Source organism: Oncorhynchus mykiss, chromosome 13 (genome assembly GCF_013265735.2).
Source record: "Oncorhynchus mykiss isolate Arlee chromosome 13, USDA_OmykA_1.1, whole genome shotgun sequence".
Classification (NCBI taxonomy): Eukaryota; Metazoa; Chordata; class Actinopteri; order Salmoniformes; family Salmonidae; genus Oncorhynchus; species Oncorhynchus mykiss.
The window spans coordinates 68,953,205-68,975,774 of record NC_048577.1 but is presented as its reverse complement, the minus strand read 5'-3'; the positions used below and the strand labels follow the sequence as shown (position 1 = coordinate 68,975,774).

Genomic DNA, 22,570 nt, shown 5'->3' with positions numbered 1-22,570 from the left:
ACAAATCATTCTGTACCCCTTTAATGTAGTAGAGGGAATCTCTCTCTCACACACACACACTCACACACACTCACACACTCACACACACTCACACACTCACTCACACACACACACACACACACACACACACATTCACACACACACTCACACTCACACGACAAGCAGTTAGCAAAAGCAGCAGTTAAATAGGTTGTTTATGAAGGTTAGCGTGCCACGGACTCCAGTTCCTCCACGCTTCTCTAGTTGTCTGTCATCAGAGCTGTAGTGAACCACTGTTGTTGTCGAGGTCCCTCGAATGGAGCTCTGCTTCCCCATCATCATAGCGTGAGAAGATGTAGCGTGAGCAGGGGGCTGGATCACCTGGCAGAGAGAGAGAGAGAGAGAGAGAGAGGGTGGGTGGGTGGGGAGAGTGACGTAGTGTGTGTGTGTGTGTTTGGGCAGAGTGATGTAGAGTGAGTGTGTGTGTGTGTGTGTTTGGGCAGAGTGACGTGGTCGTAGTCCCTGTATCTGGCCCAGGTGCAGAGCAGATCCCAGATTAGACAGACGGGTTTAAACCTTCTGTTGTCCATCAGCTGTGATGAAAGTCTTGGTCTGTACAGGTACACAACATGTAATCCACCGAGAAGAGTCTGGAGCGTGTTGTTTTAAGCATGAAGACAGCATCACAACACTGTAGACTGGAGCGTATTGTTTTAAGCATGAAGACAACACTGTAGACTGGAGCGTGTTGTTTTAAGCATGAAGACAACACTGTAGTCTGGAGCGTGTTGTTTTAAGCATGAAGACAACACTGTAGACTGGAGCGTATTGTTTAAGATTGAAGACAACACTGTAGACTGGAGCGTATTGTTTAAGCCTGAAGACAACACTGTAGACTGGAGCGTATTGTTTAAGCATGAAGACAACACTGTAGACTGGAGCGTATTGTTTAAGCATGAAGACAACACTGTAGACTGGAGCGTATTGTTTAAGATTGAAGACAACACTGTAGACTGGAGCGTATTGTTTAAGCATGAAGACAACACTGTAGACTGGAGCGTATTGTTTAAGCATGAAGACAACACTGTAGACTGGAGCGTATTGTTTAAGATTGAAGACAACACTGTAGACTGGAGCGTATTGTTTAAGCATGAAGACAACACTGTAGACTGGAGCGTATTGTTTAAGCATAACGACAGCACCACAACACTGTAGACTGGAGCGTATTGTGGAGGCTTGTTGAGATGGGCCTCCTGACACGCTGGGTGTATTGTATGTATAGTGTACATGGGTTAATAAGAAGAGCACATTTTATAATAGGATAATTATAACTGATTGCCATGTAAGATGGACTGTGAAATGCATAGTTGGTTCAAAATGCTCATTAAAGAAATTGTGTACATTCCCTATAAATGTAACTACTTTTGACCTGAGCCCTGCCCTGACCTGAGCCCTATTAGCCTTGACCTGAGCCCTATTAGCCCTGACCTGAGCCCTATGACCCCTGACCTGAGCCCTATGAGCCCTGACCTGAGCCCTATTAGCCCTGACCTGAGCCCTATTAGCCCTGACCTGAGCCCTATGACCCCTGACCTGAGCCCTATGATCCCTGACCTGAGCCCTATGATCCCTGACCTGAGCCCTATTAGCCTTGACCTGAGCCCTATTAGCCCTGACCTGAGCCCTATGACCCCTGACCTGAGCCCTATGACCCCTGACCTGAGCTCTATGAGCCCTGACCTGAGCCTTATTAGCCCTATGAGCCCTGACCTGAGCCCTGACCTGAGCTCTATGAGCCCTGTGAGTCCTGACCTGAGCCCTATTAGCCCTATGAGCCCTGACCTGAGCTCTATGAGCCCTATGAGCCCTGACCTGAGCTCTGAGCCCTATGAGCCCTGACCTGAGCCCTATTAGCTCTAACCTGAGCCCTATTAGCCCTGACCTGAGCCCTATTAGCCCTGACCTGAGCCCTATTAGCCCTGACCTGAGCCCTATTAGCCCTGACCTGAGCCCTATTAGCCCTGACCTGAGCTCTATGAGCCCTGTGAGCCCTGACCTGAGCCTTATTAGCCCTATGAGCCCTGACCTGAGCCCTGACCTGAGCTCTATGAGCCCTGACCTGAGCCCTATTAGCCCTGACCTGAGCCCTATGATCCCTGACCTGAGCCCTATTAGCTCTAACCTGAGCCCTATTAGCCCTGACCTGAGCCCTATTAGCCCTGACCTGAGCCCTATTAGCCCTGACCTGAGCCCTATTAGCCCTGACCTGAGCTCTATGAGCCCTGACCTGAGCCTTATTAGCCCTATGAGCCCTGACCTGAGCCCTGACCTGAGCTCTATGAGCCCTGTGAGTCCTGACCTGAGCCCTATTAGCCCTATGAGCCCTGACCTGAGCCCTGACCTGAGCTCTATGAGCCCTATGAGCCCTGACCTGAGCTCTGAGCCCTATGAGCCCTGACCTGAGCCCTATTAGCTCTAACCTGAGCCCTATTAGCCCTGACCTGAGCCCTATTAGCCCTGACCTGAGCCCTATTAGCCCTGACCTGAGCCCTATTAGCCCTGACCTGAGCTCTATGAGCCCTGTGAGCCCTGACCTGAGCCTTATTAGCCCTATGAGCCCTGACCTGAGCCCTGACCTGAGCTCTATGAGCCCTGTGAGTCCTGACCTGAGCCCTATTAGCCCTATGAGCCCTGACCTGAGCTCTATGAGCCCTATGAGCCCTGACCTGAGCTCTATGAGCCCTGACCTGAGCCCTATGAGCCCTGACCTGAGCTCTATGAGCCATATGAGCCCTGACCTGAGCCCTGACCTGAGCCCTATGAGCCCTAACCAAAATGAGTGCATTACATAGGGAATAGGATGCCATTTGGAATGCACACAATATCAACTGTGGCTATGTGGTGTAGGTTATCATCTCTCCATGTCTCCCTCTCTCCATGTCTCTCTCTCTCTCTCTCTCTCCATGTATCTCTCTCTCTCCATGTCTCCCTCTCTCTCTCCATGTCTCTCTCCAAATCAAATTTATTTATATAGCCCTTCATACATCAGCTGATATCTCAAAGTGCTGTACAGAAACCCAGCCTAAAACCCCAAACAGCAAGCAATGCAGGTGTAGAAGAACGGTGGCTAGGAAAAACTCCCTAGAAAGGCCAAAACCTAGGAAGAAACCTAGAGAGGAACCAGGCTATGTGGGGTGGCCAGTCCTCTTCTGGCTGTGCCGGGTGGAGATTATAACAAAACATGGTCAAGATGTTCAAATGTTCATAAATGACCAGCATGGTCGAATAATAATAAGGCAGAACAGTTTAAACTGGAGCAGCAGCACGGTCAGGTGGACTGGGGACAGCAAGGAGTCATCATGTCAGGTATTCCTGGGGCATGGTCCTAGGGCTCAGGTCCTCCGAGAGAGAGAAAGAAAGAGAGAATTAGAGAGAGCATATGTGGGATGGCCAGTCCTCTTCTGGCTGTGCCGGGTGGAGATTATAACAGAACATGGCCAAGATGTTCAAATGTTCATAAATGACCAGCATGGTCGAATAATAATAAGGCAGAACAGTTGAAACTGGAGCAGCAGCACAGCCAGGTGGACTGGGGACAGCAAGGAGTCATCATGTCAGGTAGTCCTGGGGCATGGTCCTAGGGCTCAGGTCCTCCGAGAGAGAAAGAGAGAGGGGAGAATTAGAGAACGAACACTTAGATTCACACAGGACACCAAATAGGACAGGAGAAGTACTCCAGATATAACAAACTGACCCTAGCCCCCCGGCACATAAACTACTGCAGCAACTACTACTATAAACTACTACTCTCCCTCTCTCTCGCCATGTCTCTCTCTCTCTCTCTCTCTCTCTCTCCATGTCTCCCTCTCTCTCTCTCTCTCTCTCTCTCTCTCTCCATGTCTCCATGTCAGGACATTAATGTCATGTTAAATGGAGCATGTAGGAATTAGATCTCTCTCTGTCTCTCTGCCTGATATTCTAAACTTGTGTTTTCCCCTGTTCCCTGTGTTGACCTGTATAGAGAAGGGCCCTGTGTTGACCTGTATAGAGAAGGGCCCTGTGTTGACCTGTATAGAGAATGCCCTGTGTTGACCTGTATAGAGAAGGGCCCTGTGTTGACCTGTATAGAGAAGGGCCCTGTGTTGACCTGTATAGAGAAGGGCCCTGTGTTGACCTGTATAGAGAAGGGCCCTGTGTTGACCTGTATAGAGAAGGGCCCTGTGTTGACCTGTATAGAGAAGGGCCCTGTGTTGACCTGTATAGAGAAGGGCCCTGTGTTGACCTGTATAGAGAAGGGCCCTGTGTTGACCTGTATAGAGAAGGGCCCTGTGTTGACCTGTATAGAGAAGGCCCCTGTGTTGACCTGTATAGAGAAGGCCCCTGTGTTGACCTGTATAGAGAAGGCCCCTGTGTTGACCTGTATAGAGAAGGGCCCTGTGTTGACCTGTATAGAGAAGGGCCCTGTGTTGACCTGTATAGAGAAGGGCCCTGTGTTGACCTGTATAGAGAAGGGCCCTGTGTTGACCTGTATAGAGAAGGGCCCTGTGTTGACCTGTATAGAGAAGGGCCCTGTGTTGACCTGTATAGAGAAGGGCCCTGTGTTGACCTGTATAGAGAAGGAGACACAAATGGCACTTATTCCCTGTGTAGTGCACTACATTTGACCCATAGGGTTCTGGTCTAAAGTAGTGCACTATGTAGGGAATAGAGTTCCATTTAGTAGACCTCCTTGGTATCATGACAGGCCTAGACTAGTGCTGCTCTGTTCTTCAGAGAGATCTGGATGAATGATTAGCAGTAACGGGAGCAGATGTTTCCCAGTACTGACACTACTGGGTAATGTTCATCACTCCTACAATGTGATGCTGAGTTGTTGTTTTTGTTGAATTTCAATAGCGGAGCATCTGCAGGTGCAGTCAAATTGGAGGCTGTTGACAAGGACCCAATGAATACAACTGTATTGATACAGCTTTATGACCCAACATACCTGGCAGGTAGGATCATAGAACGATACATTCTATGGGAAGATGGCTTTATGACCCAACATACCTGGCAGGTAGGATCATAGAACGATACATTCTATGGGAAGATGGCTTTATGACCCAATATACCAGGCAGGTAGGATCGTAGAACGATACATTCTATGGGAAGATGGCTTTATGACCCAATATACCAGGCAGGTAGGATCGTAGAACGATACATTCTATGGGAAGATGGCTTTATGACCCAATATACCAGGCAGGTAGGATCGTAGAACGATACATTCTATGGGAAGATGGCTTTATGACCCAATATACCAGGCAGGTAGGATCGTAGAACGATACATTCTATAGGAAGATGGCTTCCTGACCCAATATACCAGGCAGGTAAGATCATAGTACGTACGATACATTCTATGGGAAGATGGCTTTATGACCCAATATACCAGGCAGGTAGGATCGTAGAACGATACATTCTATGGGAAGATGGCTTCCTGACCCAATATACCAGGCAGGTAAGATCATAGTACGTACGATACATTCTATGGGAAGATGGCCCACGGCCTTTAATTGATGCAGCTTTATGACCCAATATACCAGGCAGGTAGGATCGTAGAACGATACATTCTATGGGAAGATGGCTTCCTGACCCAATATACCAGGCAGGTAAGATCATACGTACGATACATTCTATGGGAAGATGGCCCACGGCCTTTAATTGATACAGCTTTATGACCCAATATACCAGGCAGGTAGGATCGTAGAACGATACATTCTATGGGAAGATGGCCCACGGCCTTTAATTGATACAGCTTTATGACCCAATATACCAGGCAGGTAGGATCGTAGAACGATACATTCTATGGGAAGGTGGCCCGCGGCCTTTAATTGATGCAGCTTTATGACCCAATATACCAGGCAGGTAGGATCGTAGAACGATACATTCTATGGGAAGATGGCTTTATGACCCAATATACCAGGCAGGTAGGATCGTAGAACTATACATTCTATGGGAAGATGGCCCACGGCCTTTAATTGCCTACATAATTGATGAGTTTATTTTCCAAACACAATTTTTTTGTAAAAACATTTTTTTTTATAAACCTTTTATTTAACTAGGTACGTTTTCACGTTTTGTGTTTTTTCATCAGAAATGATTGCTTATGGGTGCCTTCATGTGTCTGTAAAATATTACTGTTCTTATTTATTTTTTATTCGTAGATTTTAGATTGTGTATGAAAATGTTGTATTTTTTTTGCTAAACACTATACAGGTTAGCTGTAATGTAATGTTCATATCCTGTATAGTTGACTGTGATATGTGGTCGTCTCACCACATCTTAAGATCAATGCACTGGGTAATCTCCTAAATGACTACAATATGAAATGTAAATGTTTTACATACAGATCTCAAATTACTGTATTGAATAATTGTTTATCTTTTTTTTATTTATCACGTGTAATTCTTTCAGTTCTTAATAAAAAATAAAATAAATAGTTATTTGTTACATTTGACCGTGTGACACCTAGCAGTACTACTGATTTATCTGAGAGTGAGGAGGATATGTATTATTACTGTGTAAAACCTAGCAGTACTACTGATTTCTCTGAGAGTGAGGCAGATATATATTATTACTGTGTTAAACCTAGCAGTACTACTGATTTCTCTGAGAGTGAGGCAGATATATATTATTACTGTGTTAAACCTAGCAGTACTACTGATTTCTCTGAGAGTGAGGCAGATATATATTATTACTGTGTTAAACCTAGCAGTACTACTGATTCCTCTGAGAGTGAGGCAGATATATATTATTACTGTGTTAAACCTAGCAGTACTACTGATTTCTCTGAGAGTGAGGCAGATATATATTATTACTGTGTTAAACCTAGCAGTACTACTGATTTCTCTCTGAGAGTGAGTCAGATATATATTATTACTGTGTTAAACCTAGCAGTACTACTGATTTCTCTGAGAGTGAGGCAGATATATATTATTACTGTGTAAAACCTAGCAGTACTACTGATTTATCTGAGAGTGAGGAGGATATATATTATTACTGTGTAAAACCTAGCAGTACTACTGATTTCTCTGAGAGTGAGGCAGATATATATTATTACTGTGTAAAACCTGGCAGTACTACTGATTTATCTGAGAGTGAGGCAGATATATATTATTACTGTGTTAAACCTAGCAGTACTACTGATTTATCTGAGAGTGAGGCAGATATATATTATTACTGTGTTAAACCTAGCAGTACTACTGATTTCTCTGAGAGTGAGGCAGATATATATTAATACTGTGTTAAACCTAGCAGTACTACTGATTTCTCTGAGACTGAGGCAGATATATATTATTACTGTGTTAAACCTAGCAGTACTACTGATTTCTCTGAGTGAGGCAGATATATATTAATACTGTGTTAAACCTAGCAGTACTACTGATTTCTCTGAGAGTGAGGCAGATATATATTAATACTGTGTTAAACCTAGCAGTACTACTGATTTCTCTGAGAGTGAGGCAGATATATACCATTTAGCAAAAAAAACATGATTATTTGTCTCTGAAATGAAAAGTTATTTAAAACTAAACACGTCTGTCATTGAACAACCACGTGAGTGATTTAGATCGTGAAGAAACACACCAATCTCGTTCATAATTTCTATAAATAATAAAAGCTAATTTACCAACATTTCTGAAAATGTATATAAGGCGTTTTGGAATGAAACTCTTCAATTACTACGTCACACATTGAGTGTTCAGATTTGTTATTTTGATAAACAGTCTGTTATTTTTATTCGTTTTTTTTAATGAAAGGACATTCAATGTGGTGAACGTTTGCTTTAGACAAGGGCAGGACAGTAAGCTCTATCATAAAATACATTTATAGAATAACGTTATGGAATAATATGTTCTTCTTCGTTGTACTTTCTCTCAATGTTTTCACATTCAGAATGAATGCTTGTGTCTACTTGCCCGCAAAAGGAATTATATGCAGTTTATCGTCTGTCACAAGGGAGACGTTCGTGTCTCTATTGGAACCGCAGTGCTCACCGTTAACGACATGGTCCCCAGCAGTATTTAATGAGTGCTTCGTGCCGGTTAATGTTTGATACTCCTGTATGAACTTCCGTTTTGGTACGCCCTGTCCATGGTGCTGAAAAACAGAGGATGGATGATATCACATGGACATACTGTAGGCCTGTTGCTTTCAGTATCTGGTAATCAACTTAATAACCCTGTCATTTTATAATGAAGTTGACCTGTAAAAGAACTGTCACTTCCGTGCTGATACTATGGCTGCGTAATTGTGTAATTTCTATGGTTAATTGAGCACGATTAATTCACGTCATGAAGAGCCTTTCCTTGCAATAGAAAGCTCTGGACTGTGTGTTGGGGGGGCACGCACGCACATTGCATTCACTCGGAAATGCTCCACACTCAAAGCATTGCCTTGTGCTTTTTAACAGACGAGAGAACTGACGTGCCCACCGGAGAGATGTTATAGAACATAGCACCCCTGCAGGCTTTTACCACCCACGTACTTTCCATGTGAATCTGTCCATAAATGGTAATCCTACGTATTTGATATGAAGCTTTGTAGTTCTGTTGATAGAGAATGGCGCTTGCAACGCCAGGCTAGTTGTTTCGATACCTGGGACCACCCACATGTAACATTTATGCACACATGGATGTAAGTCGCTCTGGATTCCATTTAAAGCGTCTGTTAAATGGAATATATATATATATATATAACCAATACCTATAAAGAGTCAATTGTTTGATATCGATCACTTGTGTAAAATTGTCTTTGATGTTTTTTTAACATAGCAGAAGCCCAAAGCGAGATTCAACTAAATGTAAAATGATAGGCTAACTAAAATATCACAACACAACTCATATTAATATGATAATATATATTTTTATTATTTCACAGTACACAAATCAAATCTACATTTACACAGTTGGCTCAACTGGTCCAGCCAGTAGCCTAAAGCAGAGTATAACTCTTGACATAGTGGTTATATATTGTAATACTACAATATGTGTATTGTACTGAGAAGTCCCTCAATTCATTGAATTTGACACTTCTCTATGGGTTTGCTCCGTTTAGTGGGGCTGGGGCCCATTACCAGCTGTAGGTCGCTGTTAAAGCTGGGGCGGCGGGCCAGTGGGTAAACCGCACCGCAGGGCGCGTCTGGAACCAACGCACGGCTCCGTCTGCCGCAACGGCTTCTGCTGGTGCTCAGCGCCTGGTAGGTACGTATGGAGATCTCGCGGTGCTGCGACGGACGCGTCTCGGTAGGGAGACCGCCTAGCTTGACAAGGGCTTGGAACATCTCTTCTAGACTGGTACTGTCTTTGGCTGATGTCTCGAAGAGCGCCGTGTCCTCCCCAAGAGCTCGGAACATCTCCGGGCGACTGATGACCCTCTCCGCCTCTAAGTCCACTTTGTTGCCGCATATCACTATGGGAACCCGGGCATTCTCTCTGAGCTTCATCAGCTTGGTCTTGGCTGCTATTATCTCTTTGCGCAGTGTGTACACCTCTTTGAAGGAGTCTCTGTCATCCACACTGAACACCAGGAGAAATATGTCACCTGTTGTAGAGAAGAGTACAGATTTAGTGATTTAATTCAATGCAACAACAAAAAACACTCACATTTATTTCCCAACTCAATGTATTAGATCAAAGCTATGCAAAGGCCAATTCAATGCACACTAAAACACTTTTCATTGTCCAACTAAATTAGATCTATACACAGTCAAAAGCCTATACACTCATAACCTACACACCTGTCAGTATGGACAGCCTCCGTCTGGCGGGGAAGTCTCTCTCCTTCGCTGCGTCCAGGATATCAATCTGATAGGTTTCTCCTCGGATCTGGTACAACTTCCTGTGGAAGTCTTCTGCCGTGGGCTCGTACTGTTCCTCGAACCCGCCGCGCAGGAACCGCCTGAGAATGTTCGTCTTGCCCACTCTGGGCGCGCCGAGTACTACAACGCGCCGGCAGTTGCGGGGCTTGGTGAGGCGCATCTCCTCCAGTGGCGCGGTGCATGCAGTCTGGTCCGGGAGGGTCAACGTCGCTAGCGGGTCGAAGGATCTTCTTTTGGGGAACATTTCCGAGGATGTAGGCTGAGTGGTCCCCGTGCTGGAAGACCGGACCACCCTCGTCTTCTTGTCCGTGTGTCTCCAGTGCTCAGTGACCGTTTTAAAGATTCCTTTACTCGCCTTGGTCATGCTCGAGACCTTTTTGTATCGCATGAGGATTGTAGGTGATTGACAGTTGACACCTGTGACTTTAACATTGGGTAGCTGGTTGGAAATCGTTTGTTCAACATTATCGTTCATGTTGAGCTGGATCTGTGGATGCCCGGCAGTTGCACAAGAGCTGAACGTGTCGGCGGTGCCATCAACGGAAAGGTAGATTACTTTCTCTGCTGTGTTCACCTCCATGTTCCTTCCAGGCACGGGGATCATCCGGGGTGTCTGTTGTTACAGGTCTGTTACACCTGTTGCTTCACCATGTGATGCGTTGCAGTGGAGCGTTGCAGTGTGCGGAGAGGAGCATCGGCGCGGGTATATATAGAGTATGGCTGGGCAGATTGGTTTCTACGTCATTAGAGAGAATCATCACATCGCGTTAACACTCTGCTCCTTTTATGGTAGTTTCATAGAAATATCTGTAATCATGTGATATCAGTCAAGTGTAGGCTATAGCCTTCCAATTCACATGTCAGGGAAACGAATAGCTAAGGAGGATGGAGCACAGCTAGAGAGGGAGTACGGCTAGAGATGGAGATGGAGCACAGCTAGAGAGGGAGATGGAGCACAGCTAGAGATGGTGATGGAGCACAGCTAGAGATGGTGATGGAGCACGGCTAGAGATGGAGATGGAGCACAGCTAGAGATGGAGCACGGCTAGAGATGGAGCACGGCTAGAGATGGAGATGGAGCACAGCTAGAGATGGAGCACGGCTAGAGATGGAGCATGGCTAGAGATGGAGATGGAGCACAGCTAGAGATGGAGCACAGCTAGAGATGGAGCACAGCTAGAGATGGAGCACGGCTAGAGATGGAGATGGAGCACAGCTAGAGATGGAGATGGAGCACAGCTAGAGATGGAGATGGAGCACAGCTATAGATGGAGCACGGCTAGAGATGGAGATGGAGCACTGCTAGAGATGGAGCACAGCTAGAGATGGAGCACGGCTAGAGATGGAGCACGGCTAGAGATGGAGATGGAGCACAGCTAGAGATGGAGATGGAGCACAGCTAGAGAGGGAGCACGGCTAGAGATGGAGATATAGCACAGCTAGAGATGGAGCACAGCTAGAGAGGGATCACGGCTAGAGATGGAGCACAGCTAGAGATGGAGCACAGCTAGAGATGGAGATGGAGCACAGCTAGAGATGGAGATGGAGCACAGCTAGAGATGGAGCACAGCAAGAGATGGAGATGGAGCACAGCTAGAGATGGAGCACAGCTAGAGATGGAGATGGAGCACAGCTAGAGATGGAGCACAGCTAGAGATGGAGCACGGCTAGAGATGGAGCACGGCTAGAGATGGAGCACAGCTAGAGATGGAGCACGGATAGAGATGGAGCATGGATAGAGATGGAGCACAGCTAGAGATGGAGATGGAGCACAGCTAGAGATGGAGCACAGCTAGAGATGGAGCACGGCTAGAGATGGAGCACGGATAGAGATGGAGCACAGCTAGAGATGGAGCACAGCTAGAGATGGAGCTAGAGATGGAGATGGAGCACGGCTAGAGATGGTGCACGGCTAGAGATGGAGATGGAGCACAGCTAGAGATGGAGCACAGCTAGAGGTGGAGCACAGCTAGAGATGGAGATGGAGCACAGCTAGAGATGGAGCACAGCTAGAGATGGAGATGGAGCACAGCTAGAGATGGAGCACAGCTAGAGATGGAGCACAGCTAGAGATGGAGCACAGCTAGAGATGGAGCACAGCTAGAGATGGAGATGGAGCACAGCTAGAGATGGAGATGGAGCACAGCTAGAGATGGAGTATAGTTAGGTTTTTTGGGGGGTATAATTAGGGTATATGGGGTATAATTAGAGGTATATGGGGTATATTTAGAGGTATATGGGGTATATTTAGGGGTATATGGGGTATATTTAGAGGTATATGGGGTGTATTTAGAGGTATATGGGGTATAATTCGGGGTAAATGGGGTATAGTTAGGGGGTATATGGGGTGTAATTAGGGGTATATGGGGTATAATTAGGGGTATATGGGGTATATTTAGAGGTATATGGGGTATATTTAGAGGTATATGGGGTATATTTAGAGGTATATGGGGTATATTTAGAGGTATATGGGGTATATTTAGGGGTATAGTTAGGGGTATATGGGGTGTAATTAGGGGTATATGGGGTATAATTAGGGGTATATCGGGTATAATTCAGGGTAAATGGGGTATAATTCAGGGTAAATGGGGTATATTTAGAGGTATATGGGGTATAATTAGGGGTATATGGGGTATATTTAGGGGTATATGGGGTATATTTAGAGGTATATGGGGTATATTTAGACATTAGATTTGGGCTATTTCTGGACATCCGATGAGACGTGGGCGACGGGACCCCCCTGGCCCTGTTCTCCCCTCTCTCTGTAATAATGTGAAGGCTCTCTACCCACATCATCCAGCTAGCTAGTCATCATGGGTCCTGGGGGCTTACGCGTAGGTGGGGAATGTTCCTGGAGAAAAGTGACAGATCATCATTCACCATGTGCACACAGGCATTGTGTTTCCCCTGTATGGTACACTGCAGTAAACAGCATTGTGTTTCCCCTGTATGGTACACTGCAGTAACAGGCATAGTGTTTCTCCTGTATGGTACACTGCAGTAAACAGCATTGTGTTTCTCCTGTATGGTACACTGCAGTAACAGGCATAGTGTTTCTCCTGTATGGTACACTGCAGTAAACAGCATAGTGTTTCCCCTGTATGGTACACTGCAGTAAACAGCATTGTGTTTCCCCTGTACGGTACACTGCAGTAAACAGCATTGTGTTTCTCCTGTATGGTACACTGCAGTAACAGGCATAGTGTTTCCCCTGTATGGTACACTGCAGTAACAGGCATAGTGTTTCCCCTGTATAGTACACTGCAGTAAACAGCATTGTGTTTCCCCTGTATGGTACACTGCAGTAAACAGCATTGTGTTTCCCCTGTATGGTACACTGCAGTAACAGGCATAGTGTTTCTCCTGTATGGTACACTGCAGTAAACAGCATAGTGTTTCTCCTGTATGGTACACTGCAGTAACAGGCATAGTGTTTCCCCTGTATAGTACACTGCAGTAAACAGCATTGTGTTTCCCCTGTATGGTACACTGCAGTAAACAGCATAGTGTTTCTCCTGTATGGTACACTGCAGTAACAGGCATAGTGTTTCCCCTGTATAGTACACTGCAGTAAACAGCATTGTGTTTCCCCTGTATGGTACACTGCAGTAAACAGCATAGTGTTTCTCCTGTATGGTACACTGCAGTAACAGGCATAGTGTTTCCCCTGTATAGTACACTGCAGTAACAGGCATAGTGTTTCTCCTGTATGGTACACTGCAGTAAACAGCATTGTGTTTCCCCTGTATGGTACACTGCAGTAAACAGCATTGTGTTTCCCCTGTATGGTACACTGCAGTAAACAGCATTGTGTTTCCCCTGTATGGTACACTGCAGTAAACAGCATTGTGTTTCCCCTGTATGGTACACTGCAGTAAACAGCATTGTGTTTCCCCTGTATGGTACACTGCAGTAACAGGCATAGTGTTTCTCCTGTATGGTACACTGCAGTAAACAGCATAGTGTTTCTCCTGTATGGTACACTGCAGTAACAGGCATAGTGTTTCCCCTGTATGGTACACTGCAGTAAACAGCATTGTGTTTCTCCTGTATGGTACACTGCAGTAAACAGCATTGTGTTTCTCCTGTATGGTACACTGCAGTAACAGGCATAGTGTTTCCCCTGTATGGTACACTGCAGTAAACAGCATAGTGTTTCCCCTGTATGGTACACTGCAGTAACAGGCATAGTGTTTCCCCTGTATGGTACACTGCAGTAAACAGCATAGTGTTTCCCCTGTATGGTACACTGCAGTAACAGGCATAGTGTTTCTCCTGTATGGTACACTGCAGTAAACAGCATTGTGTTTCCCCTGTATGGTACACTGCAGTAAACAGCATTGTGTTTCCCCTGTATGGTACACTGCAGTAACAGGCATAGTGTTTCTCCTGTATGGTACACTGCAGTAACAGGCATAGTGTTTCTCCTGTATGGTACACTGCAGTAACAGGCATAGTGTTTCCCCTGTATGGTACACTGCAGTAAACAGCATTGTGTTTCTCCTGTATGGTACACTGCAGTAAAAGGCATAGTGTTTCTCCTGTATGGTACACTGCAGTAACAGGCATAGTGTTTCCCCTGTATGGTACACTGCAGTAACAGCATAGTGTTTCTCCTGTATGGTACACTGCAGTAACAGCATTGTGTTTCCCCTGTATGGTACACTGCAGTAACAGGCATAGTGTTTCTCCTGTATGGTACACTGCAGTAACAGCATAGTGTTTCTCCTGTATGGTACACTGCAGTAACAGCATTGTGTTTCCCCTGTATGGTACACTGCAGTAACAGGCATAGTGTTTCTCCTGTATGGTACACTGCAGTAACAGGCATAGTGTTTCTCCTGTATGGTACACTACAGTAAACAGCATTGTGTTTCCCCTGTATGGTACACTGCAGTAACAGGCATAGTGTTTCCCCTGTATGGTACACTGCAGTAACAGGCATAGTGTTTCCCCTGTATGGTACACTGCAGTAAACAGCATTGTGTTTCTCCTGTATGGTACACTGCAGTAACAGGCATAGTGTTTCCCCTGTATGGTACACTGCAGTAACAGGCATTGTGTTTCCCCTGTATGGTACACTGCAGTAACAGGCATAGTGTTTCCCCTGTATGGTACACTGCAGTAACAGGCATAGTGTTTCCCCTGTATGGTACACTGCAGTAACAGGCATAGTGTTTCCCCTGTATGGTACACTGCAGTAACAGGCATTGTGTTTCCCCTGTATGGTACACTGCAGTAAACAGCATTGTGTTTCCCCTGTATGGTACACTGCAGTAACAGGCATTGTGTTTCCCCTGTATGGTACACTGCAGTAAACAGCATTGTGTTTCCCCTGTATGGTACACTGCAGTAACAGGCATAGTGTTTCCCCTGTATGGTACACTTCAGTAACAGACATTGTGTTTCCCCTGTATGGTACACTTCAGTAACAGACATTGTGTTTCCCCTGTATGGTACACTTCAGTAAACAGCATTGTGTTTCTCCTGTATGGTACACTGCAGTAACAGGCATAGTGTTTCTCCTGTATGGTACACTGCAGTAAACAGCATAGTGTTTCCCCTGTATGGTACACTGCAGTAAACAGCATTGTGTTTCCCCTGTATGGTACACTGCAGTAACAGGCATAGTGTTTCTCCTGTATGGTACACTGCAGTAAACAGCATAGTGTTTCCCCTGTATGGTACACTGCAGTAACAGCATTGTGTTTCCCCTGTATGGTACACTGCAGTAACAGGCATAGTGTTTCCCCTGTATGGTACACTGCAGTAACAGGCATAGTGTTTCCCCTGTATGGTACACTGCAGTAACAGCATTGTGTTTCCCCTGTATGGTACACTGCAGTAACAGGCATAGTGTTTCCCCTGTATGGTACACTGCAGTAACAGGCATAGTGTTTCTCCTGTATGGTACACTGCAGTAAACAGCATAGTGTTTCTCCTGTATGGTACACTGCAGTAACAGGCATAGTGTTTCCCCTGTATGGTACACTACAGTAAACAGCATTGTGTTTCCCCTGTATGGTACACTGCAGTAAACAGCATTGTGTTTCCCCTGTATGGTACACTGCAGTAACAGGCATAGTGTTTCTCCTGTATGGTACACTGCAGTAACAGGCATAGTGTTTCTCCTGTATGGTACACTGCAGTAAACAGCATAGTGTTTCTCCTGTATGGTACACTGCAGTAACAGGCATAGTGTTTCTCCTGTATGGTACACTGCAGTAAACAGCATTGTGTTTCTCCTGTATGGTACACTGCAGTAAACAGCATTGTGTTTCTCCTGTATGGTACACTACAGTAAACAGCATTGTGTTTCTCCTGTATGGTACACTGCAGTAACAGGCATAGTGTTTCTCCTGTATGGTACACTGCAGTAACAGGCATAGTGTTTCTCCTGTATGGTACACTGCAGTAAACAGCATTGTGTTTCTCCTGTATGGTACACTGCAGTAACAGGCATAGTGCTTCTCCTGTATGGTACACTACAGTAAACAGCATTGTGTTTCTCCTGTATGGTACACTGCAGTAACAGGCATAGTGTTTCTCCTGTATGGTACACTGCAGTAACAGGCATAGTGTTTCTCCTGTATGGTACACTGCAGTAAACAGCATTGTGTTTCTCCTGTATGGTACACTGCAGTAACAGGCATAGTGTTTCTCCTGTATGGTACACTGCAGTAACAGGCATAGTGTTTCCCCTGTATGGTACACTGCAGTAAACAGCATTGTGTTTCTCCTGTATGGTACACTGCAGTAACAGGCATAGTGTTTCTCCTGTATGGTACACTGCAGTAACAGGCATAGTGTTTCTCCTGTATGGTACACTGCAGTAAACAGCATAGTGTTTCTCCTGTATGGTACACTGCAGTAACAGGCATAGTGTTTCCCCTGTATGGTACACTGCAGTAACAGGCATAGTGTTTCTCCTGTATGGTACACTGCAGTAAACAGCATAGTGTTTCTCCTGTATGGTACACTGCAGTAAACAGCATTGTGTTTCCCCTGTATGGTACACTGCAGTAACAGGCATAGTGTTTCTCCTGTATGGTACACTGCAGTAACAGGCATAGTGTTTCTCCTGTATGGTACACTGCAGTAAACAGCATAGTGTTTCTCCTGTATGGTACACTGCAGTAACAGGCATAGTGTTTCCCCTGTATAGTACACTGCAGTAAACAGCATTGTGTTTCCCCTGTATGGTACACTGCAGTAACAGGCATAGTGTTTCCCCTGTATGGTACACTGCAGTAACAGGCATAGTGTTTCTCCTGTATGGTACACTGCAGTAACAGGCATAGTGTTTCTCCTGTATGGTACACTGCAGTAAACAGCATAGTGTTTCTCCTGTATGGTACACTGCAGTAACAGGCATAGTGTTTCTCCTGTATGGTACACTGCAGTAACAGGCATAGTGTTTCTCCTGTATGGTACACTGCAGTAAACAGCATTGTGTTTCTCCTGTATGGTACACTACAGTAAACAGCATTGTGTTTCTCCTGTATGGTACACTGCAGTAAACAGCATTGTGTTTCCCCTGTATGGTACACTGCAGTAAACAGCATTGTGTTTCTCCTGTATGGTACACTGCAGTAAACAGCATTGTGTTTCCCCTGTATGGTACACTGCAGTAAACAGCATTGTGTTTCTCCTGTATGGTACACTGCAGTAAACAGCATTGTGTTTCTCCTGTATGGTACACTGCAGTAAACAGCATTGTGTTTCTCCTGTATGGTACACTACAGTAAACAGCATTGTGTTTCTCCTGTATGGTACACTGCAGTAAACAGCATTGTGTTTCCCTTGTATGGTACACTGCAGTAACAGGCATAGTGTTTCTCCTGTATGGTACACTGCAGTAAACAGCATTGTGTTTCTCCTGTATGGTACACTGCAGTAAACAGCATAGTGTTTTCCCCTGTATGGTACACTGCAGTAACAGGCATAGTGTTTTCCCCTGTATGGTACACTGCAGTAACAGCATAGTGTTTCTCCTGTATGGTACACTGCAGTAACAGGCATAGTGTTTCTCCTGTATGGTACACTGCAGTAACAGGCATAGTGTTTCCCCTGTATGGTACACTGCAGTAAACAGCATTGTGTTTCCCCTGTATGGTACACTGCAGTAAACAGCATTGTGTTTCTCCTGTATGGTACACTGCAGTAAACAGCATTGTGTTTCTCCTGTATGGTACACTGCAGTAATTAAGATAATTGTTATCTGTCTGTGGTCACTAATTGGTTTCCTAATGGTTCAGCTAATTTGTGTGCTATAAAAATGTATTAAATTAGACTTTTCAAAGGCATCACAGTATTTCCATGATGGACGGGGTTAGGGTTTATGTGGGAAATCAAGGCATCACAGTATTTCCATGATGGACGGGGTTAGGGTTTATGTGGGAAATCAAGGCATCACAGTATTTCCATGATGGACGGGGTTAGGGTTTATGTGGGAAATCAAGGCATCACAGTATTTCCATGATGGACGGGGTTAGGGTTTATGTGGGAAATCAAGGCATCACAGTATTTCCATGATGGACGGGGTTAGGGTTTATGTGGGAAATCAAGGCATCACAGTATTTCCATGATGGACAGGGTTAGGGTTTATGTGGGAAATAAAGGGAGCACAGTATTTCCATGATGGACAGGGTTAGGGTTTATGTGGGAAATAAAGGGAGCACAGTATTTCCATGATGGACGGGGTTAGGGTTTATGTGGGAAATAAAGGGAGCACAGTATTTCCATGATGGACGGGGTTAGGGTTTATGTGGGAAATAAAGGGAGCACAGTATTTCCATGATGGACGGGGTTAGGGTTTATGTGGGAAATAAAGGGAGCACAGTATTTCCATGATGGACGGGGTTAGGGTTTATGTGGGAAATAAAGGGAGCACAGTATTTCCATGATGGACGGGGTTAGGGTTTATGTGGGAAATAAAGGGAGCACAGTATTTCCATGATGGACGGGGTTAGGGTTTATGTGGGAAATAAAGGGAGCACAGTATTTCCATGATGGACGGGGTTAGGGTTTATGTGGGAAATAAAGGGAGCACAGTATTTCCATGATGGACAGGGTTGGGGTTTATGTGGGAAATATAGGGAGCACAGTATTTCCATGATGGACGGGGTTAGGGTTTATGTGGGAAATAAAGGGAGCACAGTATTTCCATGATGGACGGGGTTAGGGTTTATGTGGGAAATAAAGGGAGCACAGTATTTCCATGATGGACGGGGTTAGGGTTTATGTGGGAAATCAAGGCATCACAGTATTTCCATGATGGACAGGGTTAGGGTTTATGTGGGAAATAAAGGGAGCACAGTATTTCCATGATGGACAGGGTTAGGGTTTATGTGGGAAATAAAGGCATCACAGTATTTCCATGATGGACGGGGTTAGGGTTTATGTGGGAAATAAAGGGAGCACAGTATTTCCATGATGGACGGGGTTAGGGTTTATGTGGGAAATAAAGGGAGCACAGTATTTCCATGATGGACAGGGTTAGGGTTTATGTGGGAAATAAAGGCATCACAGTATTTCCATGATGGACGGGGTTAGGGTTTATGTGGGAAATAAAGGGAGCAAATTAAAAAGCATCACGTTGTTTGCAACATGAAATAATGATTCTCTGTGAAGTCCCAGGATCAGTGTCCCACCCAGTAGTAAAGGATCAGTGTTTAATGCTGCAGTAAAGGATCAGTGTCCCACCCAGCAGTAAAGGATCAGTGTCCCACCCAGCAGTAAAGGATCAGTGTTTAATGCTGCAGTAAAGGATCAGTGTCCCACCCAGCAGTAAAGGATCAGTGTTTAATGCAGCAGTAAAGGATCAGTGTCCCACCCAGCAGTAAAGGATCAGTGTTTAATGCAGCAGTAAAGGATCAGTGTTTAATGCAGCAGTAAAGGATCAGTGTTTAATGCTGCAGTAAAGGATCAGTGTCCCATGCTGCAGTAAAGGATCAGTGTCCCATGCAGCAGTAAAGGATCAGTGTCCCATGCAGCAGTAAAGGATCAGTGTCCCACCCAGCAGTAAAGGATCAGTGTTTAATGCAGCAGTAAAGGATCAGTGTTTAATGCAGTAGTAAAGGATCAGTGTCCCATGCAGCAGTAAAGGATCAGTTTTTAATGCAGCAGTAAAGGATCAGTGTTTAATGCAGCAGTAAAGGATCAGTGTCCCATGCAGCAGTAAAGGATCAGTGTTTAATGCTGCAGTAAAGGATCAGTGTTTAATGCTGCAGTAAAGGATCAGTGTCCCATGCAGCAGTAAAGGATCAGTGTTTAATGCTGCAGTAAAGGATCAGTGTTTAATGCTGCAGTAAAGGATCAGTGTTTAATGCAGCAGTAAAGGATCAGTGTCCCATGCAGCAGTAAAGGATCAGTGTTTAATGCTGCAGTAAAGGATCAGTGTCCCATGCAGTAGTAAAGGATCAGTGTCCCATGCAGCAGTAAAGGATCAGTGTCCCACCCAGCAGTAAAGGATCAGTGTTTAATGCAGCAGTAAAGGATCAGTGTTTAATGCAGCAGTAAAGGATCAGTGTTTAATGCAGCAGTAAATGATCAGTGTCCCATGCAGTAGTAAAGGATCAGTGTTTAATGCAGCAGTAAAGGATCAGTGTTTAATGCAGCAGTAAAGGGTCAGTGTTTAATGCAGCAGTAAAGGATCAGTGTTTAATGCAGCAGTAAAGGATCAGTGTCCCATGCAGTAGTAAATGATCAGTGTCCCATGCAGCAGTAAAGGATCAGTGTCCCATGCAGCAGTAAAGGATCAGTGTTTAATGCAGCAGTAAAGGATCAGTGTCCCATGCAGTAGTAAAGGATCAGTGTCCCATGCAGTAGTAAAGGATCAGTGTTTAATGCAGAAGTAAAGGATCAGTGTTTAATGCAGAAGTACAACAACAACAAGTTGGTCTACTTGCTGTGGCTGGTTGTTATCAACCTTGCAGCTCAATAGTTCTAGTGCTTTCTGCCGTGTGACACATGATGTTTTTGAGCCTCATCTTGTTCAGCGTTCACTGTGATCACGCCTTTCACAGGCCACTTACATTATCCCTTCTGTGGAGAGACTTCGGCTAGCGTCCCAAATGCCAGCCTATTTCCTATATAGTGCTCTACTTTTGACCGGGGCCAATGGGGCTGGGAATAGGGTGCCATTTGTGACAGACGCCTTAAATATTCACTTAACACCCTCACGGGCTGCTATGAATCTGATGCAGTCGCTCTTTAGAACCGAGGTGATAAACTGGATCATATTTGATTGTGTCATAATGGATGCATTCCAAATGGCACCTCTATATGTTCTACTCCCAGTGCACTACTTCAGACCAGTGGTAGTGCACTGCGTAGGGAATAGGGTGCCATTTTGGGATCCAGACACCATCTCACTTTCAGAGAGGGAAGAAAGGGCACATCGTGTTCATACTTCACATTGCATGATAATAGGCCTACACTGTTCAAGACAACACCGCCCAGCGATGAGTCATCCAACTAGTAATCGTAAAGGAAGAACAGTAATGTGATTTAGCAGTCACCTACAATTACCTGAGAAAAACAACAGAAAGACACAACAACAGATCTGTCCCTCAATTTGCTGTCTCTGTCATATCCATCCATATGTTCTTCTTTCTCACAAATTCTTTCTCTCTCTCTCTCTCTCTCTCTCTCTCTCTCTCTCTCTCTCTCTCTCTCTCTCTCTCTCTCTCTCTCTCTCTCTCTCTCTCTCTCTCTGTCTACATCAGTGGGTCTAGTGGGAACACTTTGATTGTGACACCTGTTGTGCCTGTATGTCCAGAGGGGGAACACTTTGACCGTGACACCTGCTGTGCCTGTATGTCCAGGGGGGAACACTTTGATTGTGACACCTGTTGTGCCTGTATGTCCAGGGGGGAACACTTTGATTAAAACACCTGTTGTGCCTGTATGTCCAGGGGGGAACAATTTGATTGTGACACTTGTTGTGCCTGTATGTCCAGGGGGGAACACTTTGACCGTGACACCTGCTGTGCCCGTATGTCCAGAGGGGGAACACTTTGACCGTGACACCTGCTGTGCCTGTATGTCCAGAGGGGGAACACTTTGACCGTGACACCTGCTGTGCCTGTATGTCCAGAGGGGGAACGCTTTGACCGTGACACCTGTTGTGCCTGTATGTCCAGAGGGGGAACACTTTGACCGTGACACCTGCTGTGCCTGTATGTCCAGAGGGGGAACACTTTGACCGTGACACCTGCTGTGCCTGTATGTCCAGAGGGGGAACACTTTGACCGTGACACCTGTTGTGCCTGTATGTCCAGAGGGGGAACACTTTGACCGTGACACCTGCTGTGCCTGTATGTCCAGAGGGGGAACACTTTGACCGTGACACCTGCTGTGCCTGGTCATCCGTGGGAAAATCAACATGTGACAGAGAAGGACCCATCGTCATCATCATCACATGAAAAGGAGAGACGACACCATGACATCACACCTCTTTTTAACACATCACTGGAAAGGAGCAACAGGCCTACAGGAACAGAACCTCAGTGATGTTACATGTTGGGTCCTGAGTCTGTCCAGACTATGTTCCAGGTACTGTCTGATCCCAGAAGATGTCAAATGCTGCACCTAGATTAAAAGCAGAGAACATTCTGGGCCAGAATGCACCTAGGTTAAAAGCAGAGAACATTCTGGGCCAGAAGCACCTAGGTTAAAAGCACAGAACAGTCTGGGCCAGTGTGCTGCACCTAGGTTAAAAGCAGAGAACATTCT

At 45.4% G+C, this 22,570-nt stretch overlaps 1 protein-coding gene across 1 annotated transcript; it reads right to left on the bottom strand.

Moving 5' to 3' along the window:
- Nucleotides 1-8,857: 8,857 nt before the first annotated feature.
- Nucleotides 8,858-10,502, bottom strand: LOC118938558 (GTP-binding protein Rhes-like). The gene is made up of 2 exons (XM_036942629.1): nt 9,752-10,502; nt 8,858-9,555 (listed from the first exon to the last, which is right to left on the bottom strand). Exons 1-2 carry the CDS (start codon nt 10,434-10,436, stop codon nt 9,029-9,031), a joined length of 1,212 nt encoding a protein of 403 aa, XP_036798524.1. The 5' UTR covers nt 10,437-10,502; the 3' UTR covers nt 8,858-9,028.
- Between the last annotated feature and the right edge of the window lie 12,068 nt (nt 10,503-22,570).